Source organism: Coffea eugenioides, chromosome 5 (genome assembly GCF_003713205.1).
Source record: "Coffea eugenioides isolate CCC68of chromosome 5, Ceug_1.0, whole genome shotgun sequence".
NCBI classification, from domain to species: Eukaryota; Viridiplantae; Streptophyta; class Magnoliopsida; order Gentianales; family Rubiaceae; genus Coffea; species Coffea eugenioides.
This window is the reverse complement of record NC_040039.1, coordinates 38,337,533-38,360,907: the sequence shown is the minus strand read 5'-3', so window position 1 is coordinate 38,360,907 and position 23,375 is coordinate 38,337,533. Positions and strand designations below refer to the sequence as shown.

Here is a 23,375-nt window from a genome sequence, read left to right as displayed (position 1 = left end):
ATACAAGTATTACATGTCCGTTCTGTTAGAAATTTTGCTTAACATAGTTTCGAATAGACTTGCTTTGCTCGGTACTTGACTGTATTTAGCTTCGTATGTAGTAATATTTCTTTAGATGTTTAAAGTATTTTGGAATAATTTGATTGGAAAAATTTATTTGGTTAGATACAAATATTGTATTGGCTTTGAAATTATTGTGTTAATTGCAGTGTTGGGTAACGGAAGTCAGACGGACGAGAGAACAGCTACTTTTTTTTTTTGTGGTTTCGAAACTTATTTGTAGTTTAAAATTGTAATTATTTTAAGTATCTCTCTTATGCTACAAAGTTATTCATTCCAAGCTAGTTTAGTTTCTCTGTTTGAATGTGTTCGAGCTGCGAACTTTTTTTTTTTTGGGTGCAATAGAGCTGCGAACTTGATGCAGAATTGTTTTTGGTAGTATAATTTTTTAACTAGATATATAATGTGCCAAACTGGAGATTATTCATTTAAAATTGAGTTACGATTTAAATAAAGAACATACTTATTCAGATTGAAAAGCTTCAGGGTCGGAGCATTTTTTTTTTAACATTTTGTAGATGCTGCCGGGCTGACACACTGGGCTGCCAGTCATTTTTTAAAAAAAATATTTTTTTGCTACCGGGCTTAATCAGTCTGGCAGCAATAGTTTCGTACCTACCCTCCTGTCAGAACAACATTCTTCCGATTTATTATTTTTTCACCAATAATCTAAGTAATTAGCCTAAAACAATGAGGTAAAAATTCTCAAGAGTATAGGGCCTAGCTTCAATGGCTCTTTGGTTGTTCATGGGATACTTTCAACTAATATGATATGAGAATTTTTTTTTTTTTTGGTTGACAAGGGAACTTGCAGCCGCTATCAAAGAGTGTGCATTAGGTAAACCCTGCCCGTGCACACTTTGAATAGCGGTTGCGGATTCCCTTGTCAATAAAAAAAAGAAAAAAAAAAGAAAATTCCTCATATTTCTTTGAATATTGACACATGCAGTTGGATGCTAAATTAGTGGAACCAAATTTGCTTTTTTTTTTTTTGAGTATTTTATTGATTGCCTAATTTGTTTTCTGAGTGTCCACAGTCTCTCTTTATGGGATTCAATTTATATACTGGAGATATACAAAAGCAATGTGGTCAATGGTTATGTTGATTGAAACTATATATACGTCTTCTAATGAGGGTAATCTCTAACACACATAATATCATGTTCAGACAAAATTGACTTCATAAAATCTTTCAATGATATTTTCTTTGATTCAAAAAAGATATACACTTTCAGGGTTCATTGCACGTTGGGCGTCATTGCTGATGTTTCAGCAAACCACATTCTTGAGTTTTCAACTTTTGCAATCTATGGTCAACCTGAGAAAACCCAACCGCCCAAGTTAACAAGACTTTTAGGTATTCATGTCTATTTTGAGTACTAATCCCATATGGACATCAAGTGAACGGCAACCAAATTCATATTGAGTACCTAAAAGTTTTGTATGTGCGTGCGATCTAGCCACTACTGCTAGAAGAACTGCTTGATTGAACTATATTGAATTAATGCAATTTAAAGTTAGTTTTGCTTTTCAAAAAGAAAAAAAATATATAGTGAACAGCACAGACAATGCATTTCTAGCCAAGGGTATAATATCATTGAATCATTTTCAAATTATAATTATAGTGAGGAAGAGGGAAGAAACATTTAACACATAGGAAAAACAAAATTCAAAATGGTACAACACAACATGGTTTCCTCACGTAGAAAAGTCCCACAATTTATGGTCCAAGAATCAAGTAGGAGGGGTACAATTAAGTGTACTTCTGAGTTATCTCAAGGAGATTTTGACAAAGTTCTTGGGGCTTCGACAACATTACCATGTGGCCTGCATCTTTGATCTCTTTCACTTCTGTCATCCCAATATTTTCAATTTGCGAACGCTGAATGTCTAAAGAAATTGTTTTATCTTCCTTGCATAAGATATAAGCTCGTTTGACTGAACCATATTTCTCAGCTGAAAATGGTTTTTCCTTTCCCAAATCATCCACCAAAAGCAAGGTTGGCCTAGCCAACGACTTTGCCAATTCAAGATCCTGGCCAGAAAAAATATATACACTAAACTACAGACAGATATTCCAATAGATCCACATAAGAAATTTCATACATAGTCCTGGCAAAAGAAAATTCAAATGTTTGTTTATGTATTTATTGGTAAGAGCATTCAAATGTAGAATGGCTGTGTCGCTGTTCGGAAAAAGATAGATTTCGATACAATTGGGCTCATATTGTACACTAATTGATCAATAATAAGGCAATGAAAATCAAACTTCAAATCTTTTATCCTACGTTTAATGTTGGCAAATATCAATGTAATACACATATTTTATTCATGAATCATGTTATTACTAAGGGTCTGTTTGTTTGGAAGGAAAATATTTTCCAGAAAATGTTTTCCTGATTTTCTATTGTTTGGTTGGGTTATTGCTTTGGGAAAATTTTTTCCTACCGAAAATATTTTACATCAGATGGTGTAAAATGACTTCCCATCTAAATGAATTGAAGTTATTTTCCATGTCCGGGTGTAAGTCATAAGACTATCCATTCATGCTTCTCCACTAGCCTTAAGATTCGGAACAAAACTCACCACTTGTGCAATAGCCCACTAAAGATTTGTAGTCTCCATCTACTCCCAAACATCAGAAAAAACATAGAAAAGGTAATTATTTTCCTCGATAAAATTTTCCATGGAAGACATTTTCCGTTAAAAATATTTTACATTGAATCAAACGGACCTTAAATCCCAAAGTTGTTGATATAAAAGTTTTTCAAAAAGATTACCTTGTAGTAGGGAAAACTTGGGGGTGTGTCAGCATAAAACAAACATGTCTTCGCTATAAACTTGTCTTTATGAAAGCATTAGTATGTAAATACGTACTCATTTACTTTAAGCAAATAAATAATAGAAAAGTAAACATGTATATTTGGGACTAGCTACAATTATAACTTCATTTAATCCTATTATGGACTACTAACTAAAATGAAGCTCCTTTAATTGCATTATCAATGCTCTCATTGATGCAAATAACCAAAACGGAGGAAAAAGGGCCATTTGGAAACTAAAAGAACTATTTTCGCTACATCTGAGTTGTCTTCTCTAACTATATGTTAGTATAATTTTGACCATTTATGGATTAACTTGCAGTGTTGTTGAGTTGTAATTTGATTTTATTGATCTTACGGTTTTGCCTGTTAGTCGCAGTCTTATTAAACAAAAAAAAAAAAAGAAAAAAAAAGAAGAAGAAGAACCAAAATAATGTAACTTCCAAAAAACATAAGGGAATTAACATCCAAAAAATGTAAGGGCATATATACCTCGACGGAACAAAGCTCGTAAAGTCTGGTTGACAAATATATGGGGCCAAAATGCAAAGATTTTCCCCCCTTTTCTGGGGCACCGTAGGATGAAACCTCCCTGTCCAGTTCCATTTCTGGAGTTTCACCAGCAAAAAACTTTGCCAAAGGAACATCAGTTAAATCGTTAGTTGGATAATAGTTGCCAAATTATATAAATAATAATAACAATAATTTCTTTCAAATTTAAAAAAAAAAATTGCTAATCGATTGCCAGGAGGAAATTTAAAAAAAAAAAAAGTTTGCCCTATCTATGAAGGATTAATTAGCCTTACGAGTTGATTCTATCAAAAAAGGAAGGAAAGTTTAAAGTGTTCCAGAGGATAGTGGAACACAATAAGGCACAAGGGCCGTGAAAAACATGAGATCACTAATTTTTAAATATACCATAACTATGGCCAACTAGAACAACCTTCTCAGTAGGAGGAATTGAGCATGAGCTCCAGTGGGCAGCTGTAATCCTCAAGTGTAAACCTTTCTAACCTTTTTGGATTGATCCCGGCCGCTGACAGATCTATGGCTGTGACCCTTTGTCCAGCAGACTCCAGCAGTGGCTTGAGCTTGTACCAGCACCAAGCTCCATGGCATGCACCATGTACAAGAACAAAATGCTTCTGTTGCTTAACATTAATGGCAACATCCATTTGTGTCTTGTCTTGAATTCTTTTGGAAAACTCCACTCCTTTGTACCCTCAATAGCAGATATATATATTTAAGGAGCAAAGGGTATAGTCAACTATCAATTCGAGGCAGTTCCAATTCTTTTTTTTCTTGCTGATAAACATAATGCTTTTAAATTTTGTAAGGCCAGCTACCCACTACGCCAGGCCATGAATTTTGGCTTACTTGACTTTGATTCCTGTGATATTTTAAACCACATAAATATTTTCTAATTCGACATTAGTCAAGTAATTATTAATTAGATTTCTAATTCGAATATCAATTTCTTTTCTTTTTCAATTTTTTTTTAGAGTCTTCCTTTGAAAAATAAAAAACTTTTTAACCACCATGGCCTTTGCTCGACAATGCTTTTCCTTGGCAGATTGTCAGCCTGGTCGGTTCAAATCCTAAGAAAAGCAAATGAATAATATACATGGCATTATGCTTTTGGGGGGGTTTTTGGAGAGTATAACAAAGGTAAAAATGGGGAGCATATTGGGAAAGATTTCAGAACAACTTTTTCAAGAAGTACATAACAAACAATAATACCAATTTCTTTGGAAGGATAAAATCTTCCAAGGGAAGCTCGTGCTATTGTTAATGACACACATAATGACATTAATTAGGTGTTTCATGACTTCACATATTAAATTGTTAGAACATTTAAGTACATATTTTTTTTATATTAATTACCATTAAATCATAGATGTGCACCAATATGGTGTTTGTTATCTCATGCACACCCACCCAAATTCAAGGAGTTCACCATTCAACAAGCAAAGTCCGCATTCCAGTCAAAGTAGCCAGCCAATGACAGAAAGGACAACCAAAAAATATACATTAATTAGCCCCACAAATATACATTCATTCAAGTCTTCCTTAAGCCACAATTTGTGAGTGCACTCCTGAATTTGGCAATTGCAAAAAAAAAAAAAAAATATTACTTCAAAAAGTTGGTAACTCCTGAATGAAGTGAACATAGCAGCACTTTGTACTGCTCTTCTTGTGAAAATTCATCCGCTCAAAGCCAAAATCAATATTCTTTTGGTCTCTCCCCTCACCCCCCCCCCCCCTCTTCTGTAGGATTTTTGAGGATATACCCCTACTTCCCTGATTTTGGCCGTGACCCTATGTCGGGGAGAATCCAGCATTGGCTTGAGCTTGTACCAACACCGAGCTCCATGGCCTGCGGCATAGACTAAGATCAAATGCTTTTGTTGCTTAACATTGGCAACATTTACATGTGCCATGATTTGTGTGATGATGATGGAAGAGGAATAGAGGGTTTTCTGTGAGAGACTAGGGAGTGGAAGTCAAGCAAGAAACCACTCTTGATTTATGTGACTTTTAGATTTGATTATGAATTCAGGTGACCCACTTGGGTTGGGTGGATCTCTAACCCGATTATGAATTCTGATGAATCATTTTCAATAAACTATAGATGTCAGACTGCTAGCTTTGTTACATCAACATTTGTTTTGTTATGTTTTAATATTTGTGCTTTGGCAGCTAGAATAATTTTTCTGGTATAAAATGACAACCCGTTATTTATTTTGGAGCATTGATCACTTCAGTCGTTTATGCGCCAAATCAGACAAACACATGGGACAAGGGTGTTGAACTTGATAGATGGCAACAAATTCGGAAAAAGGGCCAATAGCTAGTCATAATCAAATACTAAAATCTTAAAGAACATTAATTTGTACTTAAGGTAGGCAAGACCATGCATATCGGATTTATTAGACCATTAATCTGTACTTAAGGGCCAATGATTTTTTGTCAAGTTGATTACAAAACGGAGACAGAAAATAAGGGACGCTGAGGCTTTGCTCGTCAGAGCACTGTTGTGAGTGTGGGAGTACTGATTCACTTCTTCACGTTACCGACTTTAGCAGTACTATAGAAGGATTCCATAACTATGTAAGATAAACAGTGTGTTTGATAAAACTGAAATCTGAAATTTGAATTTGTTAAGTTGATAAATTATTAAATGTTGAAATATTAACATTTGAACATATTTTGCGTTACGGGATTAGTGAAAAATTATCACTCATTTTTTGGATTAAGATTTGCCTAACCAATTCAGAGTCACTTGATCAAGTAAGATGTTCTATTTTTTGTTATCAAACACGTCTGAATATATTAAAATCTAAATCTATTAAATTTAAATGTTAAATTGAATTACTAAACAAGGTTCGAAATTAGTAATTTACAAGCTGTGACTTATTAATGCTGGCCATTATAATACTTATCCATGTATAGTTGCATGGCTGATCGCCCATTGGGCCTCATTGTTAGACAGTGTACTAATTTTCAAAGCACGTTTGTTTTTCAACATTCCAATATGCACCTAGGAAACCCAATGCAAAATCAAGTGAACAATACAGATAATCCAATTCTAGCCTAAATTCTACTATCATTCTCCACCTAAAGTAGCAATAAATAAAAAAGAGGATGTAGATTCCCTCTCAGGGAAACGAAGAATCCCACACATTATTACCCTCTATGAATTAAGTAAGACGCCATAACTAAATGTAGTTACTAGCTATCTCTAAAAGATTTTGACAAAGTTCTTGGGGCTTTGACAACATTACCATGTGGTCTGCATCTTTGATCTCTTTCACTTCTGTCACCCCAATATTTTGAATTAACCAACGTTGAAAGTCTAATGGACATATTTTATCTTCCTTGCATACAATATAAGCTCGCTTAACCGAACCATATCTTTCGGGTGAAAACGGTTTGGCCTTCGCCAAATCTTCTAGGAAATTCGAGGCTGGCCTAGCCAACATTTTTGCCAATTCAAGATCCTGACAAAAGAAATATATATTGGATTATGCAGATACCCACCTAAAAAGCCTTCATATATTAATGATCGATCCTGGAAAAAGAAAGAAATATTTAAATGTAGAATGCCCTGTCCCGGTTAGAAGAATAACACGGTTTTGAGGGTAGACAACCTACATTAAATTATCAATAATAAGCCACTAAAAGTCAATTTTCAAATCCATCATTTTTCACTTAGCAAAAATCAAATTTGTTGATAATTTTTTTTAAAGGATTAATACGGAGTAGGGAAATGTTAGCCATGAGCCATCACAAAAGAAATTAGAAACTGCTAATGGTTTTTATACATGATTAGTAGGCTATTACGTATTAGATTTAGCAAATAAATACATGATTAAACACGTAACTGGAACTAGCTAGAAATCCTTTCACATAAATATACGTAAGACATGAATCTTAAAATTTTAAAATTTTTAAGGATATTTTAAAGAATTTAAAAAATTATCCCCTCTCTTCTCCCTTACCTCCCTCTTCCTCCCTCCACCACCTTCCCATGCAACCCCCTCCTTCTCCTTCCCCAACAACATCTCCCCTCCCTCTCTAGCCTCCCCTATACTCCCTCTGTCATCTCTCCCTCTAATTTTTCGCTCGCCACCCTCATTTTCTCTCTAGTTCACCTGCACCCTCGTTCTCTCTCCTCTCAAATTTGGCCACATGACTAGATTGTATGCGACTAGTCTGTGGGAAGGAAGGGCGAGAGGCGCGAGGGAACTGAAGGGAGGGCCGGGGGAGGGTGGCAAGGGAAGAATTGGAAGAGAGAGGAAAGGGCAGGGGGATGGGTGAAAGGTAGTGAGAGAAACGGTAGGGGGAAATTGGAGTTGGTGGGAGAAGGAGGAAGTGGGGGTGGTAGTGGCAAGAGGTGTGGTGTGGTGGTGATTTTTTTTTAAAAATTAATTTTGTATACACTGACAATATTTACATTATTTTCATTTGATGTATGAAAATTAACCTAAATTTAATTTTAAAATTCAAATTTTATATATGTATCATGCATCTAATGATGATAATATATATATTATCAGCATCTATAAAATTAACTTTATATATATATATATATATATATATATATAAGAATTATTTTTCTAGTGTTTTTGATAGGCGTATTTGGAGTTATTTTTTGGAGTGTTTTTTGGAATGTGTTGCTATAGCATTATGTATGAAAAATTAGTATATTAAAAAACAACCAATTCAAACAGGTTCAAGAATATTAAAGACATAAGGGCACACCTCAGCGGAGCAAAGCTGGTAAAGTTTGGTGGACAAAAATATGGGGCCAAAATGCATGGATTTCCGTGGTTTTTCTGGGGTACCATAGTATGAAATCTCCGTGTCCAGCAACAAATCTTCTGGGTATTGAGCAGAAAACTTTTCCAAAAGAACATCAGTAAAATCATGATCAGTTAAAAAAGAGTTGCAATAACATTGCAGCTTACACGACAAAGTTTGGATACAAAAATACATCAGGATGAACTATCAATTAATTTAGTATGCTGTGAAAAAGTACCAATCAATAATTCCTTTTCAAAATTTAAATATCTAAGTGATCGGACGCCAGAAAAAAGAAGAAAAACTTACACTTTGTTAGCTATGAAAACATTTGTCTTAAAAATTGAGTGAGGTGCAATTTTCTTTAGGCGTATACCATATGATTCGAAGTTACTCATCAATCTAAACAATAGGTAAAATGTAACAGTTATAATTGAAATTTCTGGACTTACAACTTACAAGGTATATACAATTAGCCAGTTTACCATGAGGAGGAACTTGAGAAATTAATGTTCTATAATTTTTGCAATTTCTTATTTCTTGACAGGAAGATATGCACTACATAGCCTTGAGTTTCGAATTCTCAATTACTTCGACTAAAATGAATTGATATTCTTTTTGTTGTCCTTCTTCCTTCAACCTTTTTTTTTTTTTTTTTTATTAAACCAACAAAGAAAAAGGAAATATAACAGTAGAAACATCCAACAAAAAAAAACCATCAAACCATTTTCTAGATACCTGTTCCAGAGGATAGGACAGTGGGCGAAAAATATCAGGCGCAAGGGCCGTGACAAAAATAGCAATTGAGATCTTTTCAGGGTAATTTTCCATGGCAAGAGCCAAGTTAAAGCCACCATAACTATGGCCAACTAGAACAACCTTCTCAGTAGGAGGAATTGAAGCCATGAGCTCCAGCAATGGCAAGCTGTAATCCTCAAGTGTGTAAAGCTCGTCTAACCTTTTTGGATTGATCCCGGCCGCTGATAGATCTATGGCTGTGACCCTATGTCCAGCAGACTCCAGCAGCGGCTTCAGCTTGTACCAGCACCAAGCTCCATGGCCGGCACCATGTACAAGTACAAAATGCTTTTGTTGCTTAACATTAATGGCAACATCCATCTAAGTCTTTCCTTAATTTGTGTTAATAATTTGGTCCTTTTATTTAAAGTAAAATTATATAGCGTGTAGTACTGATTTAGACCATATCATATCGAAATTAAAGGAGGGTCCCTCCCACTCCCATTATGTATGGCCTGAATTTTGACGTGCTTAATACCCGATAAGCATATAGGGACCGCTGATGTTGAAACGGAGGAAAGAGAACGATTATTCGTAATGGAAACAAAATATAGTGACAACATGGTTGGACCAATTTAATTTTGTTTGATTGGTTCGGTTGGCATAATTTTGCAAGATTTAGTAGTGTAATGTTAAGAGAGAATTGCAATTTTGATCTCTGTTTTATGACCTATGCACGTGTGTAGTTCCAAAAGCTTTGGCTTCGCAAATTTGGTCAGTAATATCTTGAATTTTGCTGGAATTTAGGACAAATGATGAGAATTTTGAGCACCTAATGATCAAAATTAAATGGTGTTAGTCAAAACTTTTGACTTTGTACTTTTGTGCCTAATATTTGAAATTTTGAGCATGTGGTCCCACAATATTCAAATAGTGATATTAAAGATTTTAAGATGAAACAAGTTGTCATATAGATCAAATTTGCATTAGGTATATACAAAGGTATTCTATTTATATTAGATTTAGAAAAAGCAAATTAAATTTATTTTTCTTCTTTTTGTTTAAAGAAGAAAAAAGAATAAGAAATTAGGAAATTTTATTCATACAAGAAAAATAAAAAAAAGCTTCTTTTTGAGCAAAATAAAAAGATATAAAAGAAGAAAAAGAAATTTTATTTGTATTTTTTATTTTATTTTATATTTTCGATTGGAGGTTTGGAGGAGGAGAAAGTGCAGGATTTACTAATCGAATCAATAACTTTTCTTTAATCATTTGACCATTGTTTTTAAAGTAAATTTTATACACACTGACAGTGTATACATTATTACCATTAGATATATAAAATATGTGCAAAAGTTGAATTTTAAATTCAAAATTTATATATTTGTCATTCATCCAATACTGACGGTGTAAGAAAGATTAATTCTTGTTTTTATGTGGCATGAGTTACCGTGTTGGGCGTTTTAGGACTTTTCAATGCGCGCTTAGTTCTGCTTTGCTGCAAATGAGCCTCTTCTATTGAGCCCTTATTTTCTGACCCAATATTGATCTTGGATCCGGCCTAAATATTAGAGCAGCACGGATTGGGCCTAAATATTTGACCCATCATAAGCTCTTTGTATACATAAATATGCCATTAGTTGCAAAAGCAAAAGCTGAATAATTTATGCAGAACAAATTATATCATTCCCCTCCTAATAAACTTTTGACTGACTAAAAAAGTTAAAAATCAACCCAAAAAAAAAAAAAAAAACAGAAGAGGAACAAAATCGTCCGTGGGTAGATTTTGGGCTTTAATTCAGCATTGAAAATTTGATTATAAATTTCGGAACCCCATTATCAATATACAATGGACGCTCGCTCCTTTTTTGTATACTAAAAGCAAGTATTATTACGGCAACAGGAGAGAGCCCATGGAAAGGAAAAGAAAAGAGAAAATGTAGATCAGTTCTTCTCACTATTCATAATAGACGCAACAGTTGCTTTAAGAAAAGCAAGAGAGAATCTCTTTTTTCTTTTGCTTTTAAATTAAATTTAAAAAAAATTGTATACAATTGGTCCTTAAAGTTTGGATCTCTTCTCAAGCCACTTAAAAAAGTTTTCAAGTGAACATGTGTAGCCCTTCCTTTTGTACAATTGTCCCATCAAAGAAGAATTGTTCATTGAATAAATTAAAGAAACATAAAATGTGTAATTAAGCTTTTGTTGTTTAGCTTGTCATGAATATTGTGATCAAGGTAAGTCTAAATGCTTGAGATTATGATTGAAAACAAAATTATACTTTAATCTTATGTCTAATTTATCTTTATTTTTTTTTCTTAAAGTTATCTTTTTTTTTTTTGTGTCGAGGAGACCTTAATCTAATGTCTGAAATTGAGATTCCAAAAATTACAAGTTGTATGTTTTAATCCCGCCTATTTCTTAAATTCCAATCCTCCCCTACTAGAATTGTTTTTTTAAAAAAATCTCTAATTGTTTTTCATTCTTAGAAATCTTTTCTTTGGTTTTATCTTTTTGGGAATAGCAACTCTTTTTTTTTCTTTTCCTTTTTTGTCTTTTTTATTTGAACGAATGTCAAATCTTCTAATATTTGTCAAAATGTCACTTGTCTTTGTATTGATATCATAGTCAGCTTTGCATAACATTTACAAAAAAAAAGAAAGAAAGAAAGGTATCTATCCCATCATTCTTCTGTTCTTTTCTTCCCTAATCAATTTGATGGCAAATCTTGCCAAACTGGCACTATCACTATCACTGTTATCACATAGCCTTTGCATGCAGAAAGAAACTGGCATCTCCATGGCTCCCTGTAGTTGCCAAATGTCCCTAATTATTATTATAGACAAAATCGATTCATCATCATTCCTGATATTTATTCCATCTACTAGTCTCCGACAGTTTGAACAAATCACTACCGACTAGAGATGTAATCGAGCCGAGTCGAGCTCGAGTAGTGCTATACTCAAGCTCGACTCGACTCATATATCCATAGGCTCGAGCTCGGCTCGAGCTCGATCAAGTAAAAAAAATTGATACTCGAAACTCGACTCGATGTACTCGCGAGTAGCTCGAAACTCGACTCGATAGGCTCGATAACGAAGGGTATTTTGTAAATTCCATATAACTTATACCCATAATGGTCATTTTATAATTATAATATATATATATTATTTAAATTATAAATATATTATTTAAATAACCCCGGCTCGACGAGTAGCTCGACGAGTCTCGAGCCGGGGATTTTTGACTCGAAACTCGACTCGATTTTCACTCAAGCTACCCGAGTTCGAGCCAAGTCGTTACCAAGCTACTCGCGAGTAGCTCGCGAGTAGCTTGGCTCGCGTACACCCCTACTACCGACACCACATTTGCTCTATTTCTAATACAATCTTTTTTTTTTTTTACCATCGACATTTATTTACTCTACACTACTTTTACCATGGCCTATTCTAATACAATCTTTTCTTTATTTTAATACAATCTACACTATAGCCTGGTCTCTACAGTCTGAACAAATCACTACTGAGGCCACTTTTTCTCTATTCCTAACACAATCATTTTTTTTTTTTTACAATCGATATTTATCTACTCTATACTTATTTTCACTCTAATATATTTTTTTAAAAAAAAATCGATGAAAATTGAACTACCATCAGATCAAATAAATGCACTATATATTTATATAAATTTAAATCATTTAAAATGATAAGTCATATATATTTATAATTAATAAAATATAAAATTTAAATCCTGATCTCCAATCTCACCAAGATTACCGTGGTGGCCTTTAACACAATCTTCTTTTTTTTCTTCCAAATGGTAGAAACACACCCATTACACTCAATGACACAGGAGATATGGAAAAATGGGCCCAACAAAACAATCTAAGGAGGATTCACATAGCAATCTAACACAATCTTTCTAACACAATCTTCTTGGATGGCCCATTTTTTTATCTCTTTGATGAGTTCCATGCAGTCAAGAATGGTTAGCGGCGCCATCAGCCGGAATTAAGACTGCAATTCCAGGTGTAGCCGTCATCATCATAACCAGTATCCTATTAATAGCAAGTCCAGAAGGATACAAAATGGGATGTTGCTGCGGTATGTTTACATGTCAAAACAGAGGTGTGGAAAGTTAATGGAAAAGACATTCAAGCATTTTGGGCCACAAACGGTAGGGGAAGTGTGTTGGGCGGGCACGTGGAAAGGGCTTTTGTGACGTGCAACCGGAAGATCTATTGGGGGTTGAAGGGGACTCCAGCCGGGCATGTGAAATGTGGAGGGGCCGAAATGAAGCAACCGGGAAAGTGAGGGTTTGTACGCGAAAGTAGGGCATGGAAAAAAGGCGCGAAGCTTACTGGATAAGCTAAAGAGTGCAGGCGTATTAGAAAGGAAAAAGCGCCAAAAGCTGAGCAGGAGGAATAGCAGAAGATAGGGATTTGTTATGGAGCTGGCGGCGGAAATAGATGCTTCGGATATGCAGTGGGACAGTGAAGGAGAAAGCGAAAATGTAGTATCGCCGATGCATGAGAGTGGAACACCTTCGAAATTTAAAAGTTGCAGCAGTGAACGGAAGGCCATTCGTCGGACGGCGGAAACAATGGTAGTATCGCTGATGCATGAGAGTGGAACACCTTCGAATTATAAAAGTTGCAGCAGTGAAAGGAAGGGCATTCGTCGGACGGCGGAAACAATGGTAAGCCACTCAACTCATTCCGTGAAGAATATGGTGGATTGGATCTCGGATGAGCAGCGGCAGGCTGTCAGAGAGTTTGGATTCGGGTCAATTTTGAATGTGAAGGGAGTAGAGGTTGACGAAGAGATGTTGAAGTGGCTGCTGGATAACTTTGATGTAGATCGGAGGACACTGAACGTTCATGGGTACTGTCTACAGGTGACAGCCGAGGATGTGGAATGTGTACTTGGTTTGAGCAGCCGTGGGAAAGATATTGAAAGCGAAAAGCGAAGGCAAGAGATGGATACAGAGTTGGAAAGAGAATTGAATATCAGAATAAATAGCGGTGAAATTGTAGTGGAGGAATTGAGGCACAGTATATGTAGTTTGCATAACGAAGGCTTAGAATTCAAAGTGAAGTTCGTATTGTTTGTTGTTGGTAGGTTGTTAGCACCAAGTTTGGATGACAAAGTGAGCCGGGCTCTGGTGGCTGTAGTGGCTACAGAGGAGAATATGGAAAATTTGAACTGGTCGGAATTCATACTTGACAATTTGGTGAAGAGCATCCGTGATAGAGACGGCAACGGAATAGCGGGATGTGCACTTTTCTTGATGGTATAAGAAAGACGCACCATTTTGTATTAGAGATAGGAATTGCTGGAATAATGAAATTAAACTTTGATAGAAAAGACCCGTAAATGATGGTAGGCGTTTTTGTCCGTGCAGATTTACTATCTGGAACGATTCTATATCGAGGGTGAGGACGAGTTTCGCAAGTTCCAGCCGAGAGGGCCGAGGCTAAGATTTTGGGGAAGGTACGAGATTAATGAAAGCGTGCGAATATTGAGGAGGAATCACATATTTGAGGGGGAACAGGTAATGTAAAATCCTTTCGTGTGAATTGTTGTTGAAATTGCAATCTGCATTTTGTGACGTTACTAGTAGTACAAAACTGAAGGGTTGTAGTGACAGGGCAATGTGCAGTTTTACAATAACATAAGCTGTAGAGAAGACATTGATAGAAGACTGATTGAAATTGAATGTGGTAATAAAGATGTGAAGGATAGTATTGGTAGAATGGAAGCAATGATTGAATGTCGTTTTGAAAGGCTGAGGAGCATGTATGAAAGTGTGATGAACGTGTGCAAAACAAACCGGGCACTTGGTGTGGAGGGTGGGCAGAAGGACGATTGGCGCGGTAATGTTAAAAGAGGGAGTGAGTTACATAAATTTAGTCCTACAACGCCAGATTTTAGGTCCAAAAGCAGGAGTGAAAATGATAGAGTGACTACGAATAGTACTGTAATGGGTGAAAAGAGTGCATCGAAAATTACAAAGTGGAGGAGTAGAAAGAGACTAAGGATGGACAATACGGAGAAGCCTGTGGGGGAAGACAAACAAAACAGAAGGCAAGGTAAAAGAATAAAGGTATGCATCGGTTTGTGCCAAGGTATTTGTAGCATTAGAAAAGTAAAGTATAAATTGTAGTTTTATGTACAGATGGATAGCAGTGTGATGAACAAGTGTCAAACGAAGATCGTTGCTTTATTGGCAAAGGTGAGTATTCCAACGTTCCAGAATTACTAAAGTATGGGAAATTATAGACAATGAAAGATGACATATTTTTGTGGTAGCAGGAAACGAGGCTGGCATCTATCGGGGAAAAATTGAGTGAGGGACGAGCAAAAATACTGAAGTTCTTGTTTGACACTCAGCTGTCGCAAGGGTATGTACTGGAACATGGATTTGTTAAATCAACAGTTCTATTTTGTTTTATCCTTTATTTGAAATTGCAATGGGAAAGGGGACAGAAAAGTATTTGCAATTATAAGGTTGACTGAATATGTAGTATGATTATCCCCATAGGGGAGAGGGCATAGGAACGAAAAGCTTCGAAGCAGTTAAAATTGGTTTACAAGTGAGCATAAAACTTACAATTTGTGTGCTGTCAATCATGCCACCTTATATAAAAAGCAAGGGTAGGTAACATGGTTGCATATAGAATAAAAGGTGAGTATTCCAGAAGTTTGAGAATGGAAGTACAATGATAACTGAATGACCCTTATGGTGAGTACATAACCGCCTTAGGCTAACTGAATGACCGTAAGGACCGATTGGGTCATTGAAACCGTGATTGCTGGTTGTATTAGTGAGGAAGAGCGAACCTACTCTGGCCGTTTTAACTCGAGTGATTGAAAATGATGATATCAAGTTTGTAGATTATGAAACTGTAATACACATAGGGAAAAGATTAATGTACGCTGTTGTAATGACAGGGAAGTACTGGTGTCAATTAAGGGGCAGACAGCAAGTCGGGATGCAATGGGGTCCTTGCTTCCTGAAAAACCCATGGCATGTGATGTGAGTAAATTGAGGGATTGAAATTGGGTGGTGTTGTGTGGACTGTTTCATGGAGGACGAAGTGATGTGAGTTGAGTTTGGTGCAGATAATCAATTGCTATTGTGCGATGAAAACAGCAAGGCAGCAAAGGCGTCTTGACGATCATTCAATGCGATGGTGGTTCATGCCAACTTGGTTTCAGGTACAAGTGTTCGGCCAAAGTTGGGGGGTGTGAGTACGTACATTAATATTAAAATGTCATATTTGACTGTCGTGTTGTAGCAAGAGATTTTGGAGTTCAACAAATCAGCAGACGAGCTGTACTGTACATATCTACAGGAATGTAAAGTAGGAGGTAATATAAAAAAGTGTGAGAAGGTACGAGCAGCTACTCTGTTATGTAGCAAAATGGAATAGATACAGATGCCATGATGATGACTAACTAACCGCTGCTATGCTTCAGATATTCGTGCCAATGTGGCACGATGAGCATTGGTATATGTGTGTGGTGGACATGGGAAGCGAAGAAGTATTAATTTATGATTCAATGAGAGGAGACGAGCAAACGGATATGAATAGGCGCAGCTCCGTGGAGACAGTGGTAAACTAAGTCGGTTTGTCAAACATTTCATGAACACGACCATCACCTTTACAATTGGTGGCAGTAAACTTAAAATTGCATATGTTTTTCTTGTATGGCCGTCAGATTGAAAGGTTGGAAGCAGCGCTGACTTATGGTTTGGAGGGGCAGTATTCGTCATGCCTTTGGCTGTACAAAATAAAAGCTGCAGCCACATGTCCACAGCAACGGAATGCGTAAGTTGCACCTGCATAGTTTTGGAAGTTTTTTCCATAGTTCAGCAATGGTTGTGTCTAAATTTGTGGTTATGGTTTGTAATGCAGGTGGGATTGTGGGTTATTGATGCTGAAGTACATGGATATGTTATCAAGTGGAATTGGAAGCTGGAAATGGAATCAGGTAAGCAAAAAGGAATGGCGTCGTGTGCTGTAACAGTAAGTGTGTTTGCTTGCTTTGGTTGCGAACGATGGAGATAGTAACAAATTTATCGGCGCAGTACAATTCGGAGCAGGAGCGGCGCAAAGTAGCACTGTGTTTGCTTCTGGATGATGCCAACGTTGTCCGTCATCAAATTATGCGGAAAGCGAACATCCACGGGAGGTTGGAGATGAATAAAGTTGAGGTTGGATGAAGGTGGCAAGATAGAGAGACAAAGTTGGGGAGTGTGTCAGTTTAACGGAAGAAAGCCTTAAAGAGCTACTGTTTTATGAACTACGGGTCTATTTTTCTGGTTTTCGATAAATGAATTTGTATTTGAGGAACTTGTGTACTGGTGCCCGTATGAAGGAAGAAAGGCATAAAGAGGTTGACTCTTATAACACAACGCCTTCAACTAAATTTTGTGTGATACAAAAATTCATTATTCGCACTCTATCCTAGAATAAATTTCTTAATGCACTGCAAAGCTTTGTCGGTGGCCCTGTGTCATGTACTTTATGGGATTTCCAGGAAGTTGACAAATCAGAAAACTGGGCTTTCTTCCGTTCTTCACCCATAATTCATCAATAACTAATATTTTTCCTCTCTTCACCCATAATTCACCCGTAATTCTCTTGTTCAGTTCTTCACCCATAACTAATATTTTATATAATTATAATTATATACTTTATTAATATTATATACACATATATATTATACAGGATAATTTCACAAACCTCCCCTGAAATACCGTTTGAAAAAATGGGAAACTGGATAATTTATGGAGGAAAGCCATAAAGAGCTGGTGTTTTATTAGAGAACTGATTTATTTTATTATTTTTCGAGAAATAAATTTTTTTTATGGAAAAGGGTACTCTGTTTATATAATGGAGAAAAACCATTATTGGAAAACGAGTTTTTATATATTTTATCCGATAAATAAATGTATTGGTGGAAAAATGGGTGCTTTGTTCTTATAATGGAGGGAGGTCATAAAGAGCTGGTCTTTTATGGGAAAGTGATACATTCTGCTGTTATACGCAAACCAGAATATAATAGAAGTATTTGCTGCAGGAATCATAGAATCCAGCCAATTACATTTTCTAATTGAAACCGTTCTATCCTATCGGCGCATCGCTTGCACTGTCTACACAAACAGGCATTATCTGGGCAAACCACGAACTTCCCATGAAGTTTCTCCTGTTTCAATATTCCAATAATAGACTGAACCATTTTCTTCATGCAAGACAACCTTCCAGCCTGAAGTCACATCCAAAACAAGGGGTATGTCCAAGCTGCTGGGTATGTTTCCTGTTGCGTCAAACCATTAGCATGATGGGAAACATCTGTGCCTGCATCATGTGCATCCCTTCAATAACGTATTCCAATTTGTCCAACGAATGCATGAATACAGGCCCACTAAAGTATTGTAAGTTCTCCAAGCCTGTCAGCAGCTTAGACATCCCCATTCAAAAGTGAGACAATCTTAAGCTGCTAGTCCAGCAGCTAATTTTCACTATCCAATGACATATTGAACCAGGGGTTAGGTAAAGGAATACATTACTCATACAGACTTGGTGTTGGTTAACAGATTCCATTGCTGGACTTTATTTTGGTACAGACGCAAAGCAAGGAGCCTAGCTCAATTAATGTCAACCATTGCTCCCTGACGCACTGTTAGTATTGCAGGTATCTGAGAGGTTAACTAGGCGGACAGATTTAGTGAGTGAAATTTAGATCCTTAATGTTTAGACGAGAAGTTGCCAACAACCATCTGCAATGAAAACAGGCTAAACTCAGTACATGCCAACGTTTGTAGCAGGAGTATATGGCTGACGCATCCTGCATTTGACAGCAATTACAGGCATTATCTGATAATTTTTCCTCATGTGCATTCCGGAACCTCAAAGACAACATACGTCATTCCAAACTTCGACATTTTTAGAATTTGTATAAAAAAAGTCAGCGACGGGCGTTTGCAAACAAAAACACAAGTAAGGGAAGAAAGTAGTACCAACATATAAGAATTTGACAGGCCCAATGTCTCACTAAAGCACAAAAGCTTTGGTTGTGTGTCCCATCAGAAGAGAGGTATTCGCCTTCCAAAGGTTTGGAGAAGCTTCCGTACAGTGAACAATGATCTTCCTCGTGCTTTCAAATTTTCCTTTTTTTCTTGGTCTGTGCATATGAGCAGACGCAATTTTAGCTATCATAACGAGGTGTTGAACTACTGTGAACATATTCGTGAACATGAATGCAATGGATACCTCCGCATAATATCTGATTGGGGCTTCCTGTTTGCGCGTCACTCGCTTTGCTGTGTTCTGCGGTCCAAGCTTGCTGACAACATTAACATAAAAGTTCCACTCCACACTGCCTTCTGTTACGGCTGATTGTCCAAAACGGTTTCGCTGAATGAAATCTTGTACATTATCGGCACTGGCCAATTTCTTCAGGTGTCGTACAAAATCTCCTTCAGGATCTGCAAATAAGTTTTGTGTCAGCCCAATATTTCACCCTGTGTAAACCTACCAAAAGCCACATTTGAAAACATCGCGAACCGCGTCTTACCCAAATAATTGTCTTCTACAGTGTAACATGTATAAGAGGTGGGGAAGATGGCATTGTACGGCTGAAGAATGAGTAATACGGAAACAGTTAGCCCTGATCATGTTGTTTGTGCATACCGGAACATATACAACATAACGATCAGCGGGTATGGTGCACTTACAGAATTAAGGAAGGATTTATACGGAGAATCATCGACTAATATCGTGTTAGAGCTGTTGTACGACTTATATTCTCCCCACACATGTTGAAGGTCCTTAAACATCACCTTTTTGTCTGGATTTTCGCCAAGGCTGGTTTGTGTCATAGTGCACCGCGACTGATCCTGCGCAATATTGATTGTTCCCGACTTTCATTTATGAGAAGTCTTACACACGGACTGACTACACACAATCGAAGTAATTTGTCAATGACATCTCACCCAAACAAATAACAGTCTCTGCTCCAAACGTTCATTCATTTTTTCGGATAGCCTGTCCAACACTGGTTGAATGTTGTGCCTGCAGAAAGCACAGGTGTGTTGATTTAAGAACATAACAGAAAAACTTGTGGACGTTGCAGTTAACGAAGCAATTCAAATATAGGTTGGCGGATACCTTAGCTTTGATGACCAAACAGCCACCTCAAAATATGACAGACAGACCTGCAAAAATTCAAAGCAACGTGGTCTGAAGTTAAAGTCCCGATTTCTGGTCATCCTTGTAAATGGACTGCCCAGAAGCAGTCCATTCAAATCAAGAATAAGAAGCTTCTTCTTTGAATCATTGGCGGACGCAAGTTCTGGCGGGCTTGTTTTCACCCTTGTACCTTCGGCTGGGGAAAAATTGAAGGCATACAGCATTTCAGCACACGAATTTGCTTTTTAGATCCAATTTAAATGTCATAATGCAAAATCAAAGAAGCGGAATTGGAAAGTGTAAAGCAAAGTTGTGGGCTCCAGAATATATTAGCCCGATTTGTGAGCAGCAGCCCTGCAATAATATCATAGGTGGAGTAGAAAAGCAATTTGTGACCGCGATGGTCACGAGGAGATGCATCGGCACAGAGGTACATACACTTTTTATGGTTTCGTCTAAACAATGATTAATTTCGTACCAACAATTTGCTACAGCCCCAAAGAATTTAAAATTTAATATTGCCTTCATATGCAACGAACAAATTACAGTAAAGGCGAGACAAAATGTACCGTTCCCTGTTTCCTGATGCCCCACATCCTTGGTAGCATCATCTTGCAAATCTCCTCTGGTTACAGCCTCATGTGCCTGTTTGTTTTCTATCAGGAAAGCAGCATAAGCGAACGGGTCCGCAAGTTTCCCCAAAGCGATCTCCCAGGCAATAAATTTTCTAGCAATGACAACATCAATCTGTACATACATTCAGAAACAATGTCAGACGCAATAGAGGTGATGTTGCCACAAGGGGTTGTCCATTTGTGCACTTACAAATTGTGGCCGACACCCCTTTGCCCAACATTGCGCAAACTTCAAAGTGAAAACCCCGCAACTCGCCGCGTCTGTCTGTTTTAGTTTGTGTTTTACAACAATAAAGGTCCAGGGGTGATTTTCATGGAAAATTTCCATCAAAATCCATTCCTAAAAAAGGAAATAAATACAGCAAGTATCGAATGTTAGAAATATGTTACCTTGTACGCAAATGAAGCTAAGGTACGCTTTTGAAGTTTACTCACCACAGATTGCATCAAACCTTGGTAGAAGGTTTTGTAATTGTGCATAGAATCAACAATGTACACTTGTTTGTCCTTGACATGTGCAATCATGAGCAACCAATGATTTGAATAAACGATTGGGAAAAAAATCTGCAATCGCATACAACAAGCAATGTTGAATGTGTTAAAAGCTAAGGCATGTTAGGCTGAATCCAATTCCACTAACATGCCTTAGCTGCAACTCATATTGTATAAGAATGTAAAGGCGAGAATGATAGCTATTGTTTACCTTTTCAGGATTTGTCATGGAGTCGTCATTGGTCTGTTGAACGAATGTTTTTTTGGTTGCGGGAGATATGCATGGATAGTCTAACACGCATTTCAGCTACAACGAAGTTATTGAGAAGCAAGTATTAGGTCCACATTTTGCAAGGCACAACAGCACATACAATAATTTTCGTTACGTACCCAAAACATAGGATTGAAGAAAACAAATTGCTTATATTCTTTCTGCAGTAAGTGAAGGTACTGGGTCACAACCTTCACAGAATGGAACAAATTCAAACACTCAACATTGAGTTATTAATTTTAGCGACATTAGTGAACAAGGTACGGCTGTGCAATCGCATAAAAAGCTTACTCTGTCACTGAGACATGTCTCCAGAAGCATCACTTGCTCCAGTTCTTCTGTTGTAATATCAAAGAGATGCTGCCTATCTAGTGTACTGACACAGCTGTGAACAATGATTGACATGAGTGCAATAATCGCATGAAAGCGAGATCAGTGTTTCCCATTGACAGTACCGATATTTTAACATACATCTGCGGGACGAGGTGTCTGACATGAAAGCATACGGCCTCTTTCAATTCATCAGGTGCTACGCCGGAGGCTTGTGGTACGCACTGGACAATAAAGGTATTAGCATATATAAAGTAGATTACAGGAGAGCGCAAGAGCATGTCTTACATCTCGTAGAAATGGCAATTCCTCAAATCTCCTGTCCATCACTTCGTTGGCACCAACCCGTTGTAAAATTTGTGTCACTTTATCCACAACCTATTAATACAAATATTGGGTTATGCCCCTGTGTTGCCATCGAGAAGAAGAAACAAAAAGCAGTACAATAACATTGTCACATACACTTGCCCCTTTTGTGGTTTGTTCAGATAGTATGACAACATCTTCAAGGTGTGCCTTTTCCCCCACAACCGGCCTCACCTCGACCCCAGCACACTTCCCCCCCTTATCCATCTCTTTTATTTCTGAAACTTTTGTATTCGCGTCCCCAGTCGGACCATTGACAGCATAAGAGGTATAGGATTTCTTCCACATCCAACCACCATCTTCAGATTTGAATGCCAGTTTTTTTAAGTACGATACTCCCATTTTTTGGGCGTAAAATCCTTTGTCAACATGGTCAGCCAAGAATGGCACATTAAAGCGCCTAAAGAGCCTGGTCAGCAACATACCAAAAGGGAGATGTGTTATCTTATTCTCCCTGCTCCTAATCTTCCTAATCCTGTTCAGCATTGTTGCAATGATCAAATTGCCTATGTTGACGGGTTGCTTGTGTAACATATGCCACAATATAACTCTTTCTAATGCACCAACCGAAGTGATACTTCCGGCTTTGGGTAAAATGTTATGAGTTATTATCAGATGTAACAGCCGTGGCAACACTTTCATATACGGCCCATAAAACATAATTTTTTTCCCCATGTTCATAACTCTGTCACCATTTTGCCTAATCTCTCCAAGAAATTGTAGGTCATTGTACCCCTTGACAGCAACCTTATCTACATTCTTTGCGCTAATCCGTTTATAGTCAACCGTGTATCCACTGTCAACCAACCCAAACTCTGAACACAAAACCTCAGTAGACAATTCCATGTGTACATTCCTAACCACTGAACGCAGAACAGACTTCTGCTTATTTGCCCTACAGTTAGCATAGAATTCCCTAACCATCGCAGCATAGCACTTGTCATTATGTGCCAGCAAATTTAACAAATTTTGGGCATTAAGATATTCCGTGATATCCATACACTCACCAGCGAGAGCTTCTACGTCGACCCACATGCCTGCATAAACTGGAAGACTCATACAGACCTCCATGTTACTGGCTATGCCTGCTTCGGGATGCGATTCGAGTGTTGAGTAGTTTGAACAACAGAGGAAGCGAAGGCGAAAAATCCGATTTA

The 23,375-nt window shown here is 37.2% G+C and overlaps 1 protein-coding gene and 1 pseudogene across 1 annotated transcript; both read right to left on the bottom strand.

Annotated features, from left to right (window-relative positions):
• Positions 1–1,797: 1,797 nt before the first annotated feature.
• LOC113771581 lies at positions 1,798–4,057 on the bottom strand (annotated as a pseudogene).
• Positions 4,058–6,555: 2,498 nt separating this feature from the next.
• Positions 6,556–9,305, bottom strand: LOC113772359 (polyneuridine-aldehyde esterase-like). Its single transcript, XM_027316950.1, has 3 exons — positions 8,925–9,305; positions 8,148–8,285; positions 6,556–6,883 (listed from the first exon to the last, which is right to left on the bottom strand). Exons 1-3 carry the CDS (start codon positions 9,303–9,305, stop codon positions 6,602–6,604), a joined length of 801 nt encoding a protein of 266 aa, XP_027172751.1. The 3' UTR covers positions 6,556–6,601.
• Positions 9,306–23,375: the final 14,070 nt, after the last annotated feature.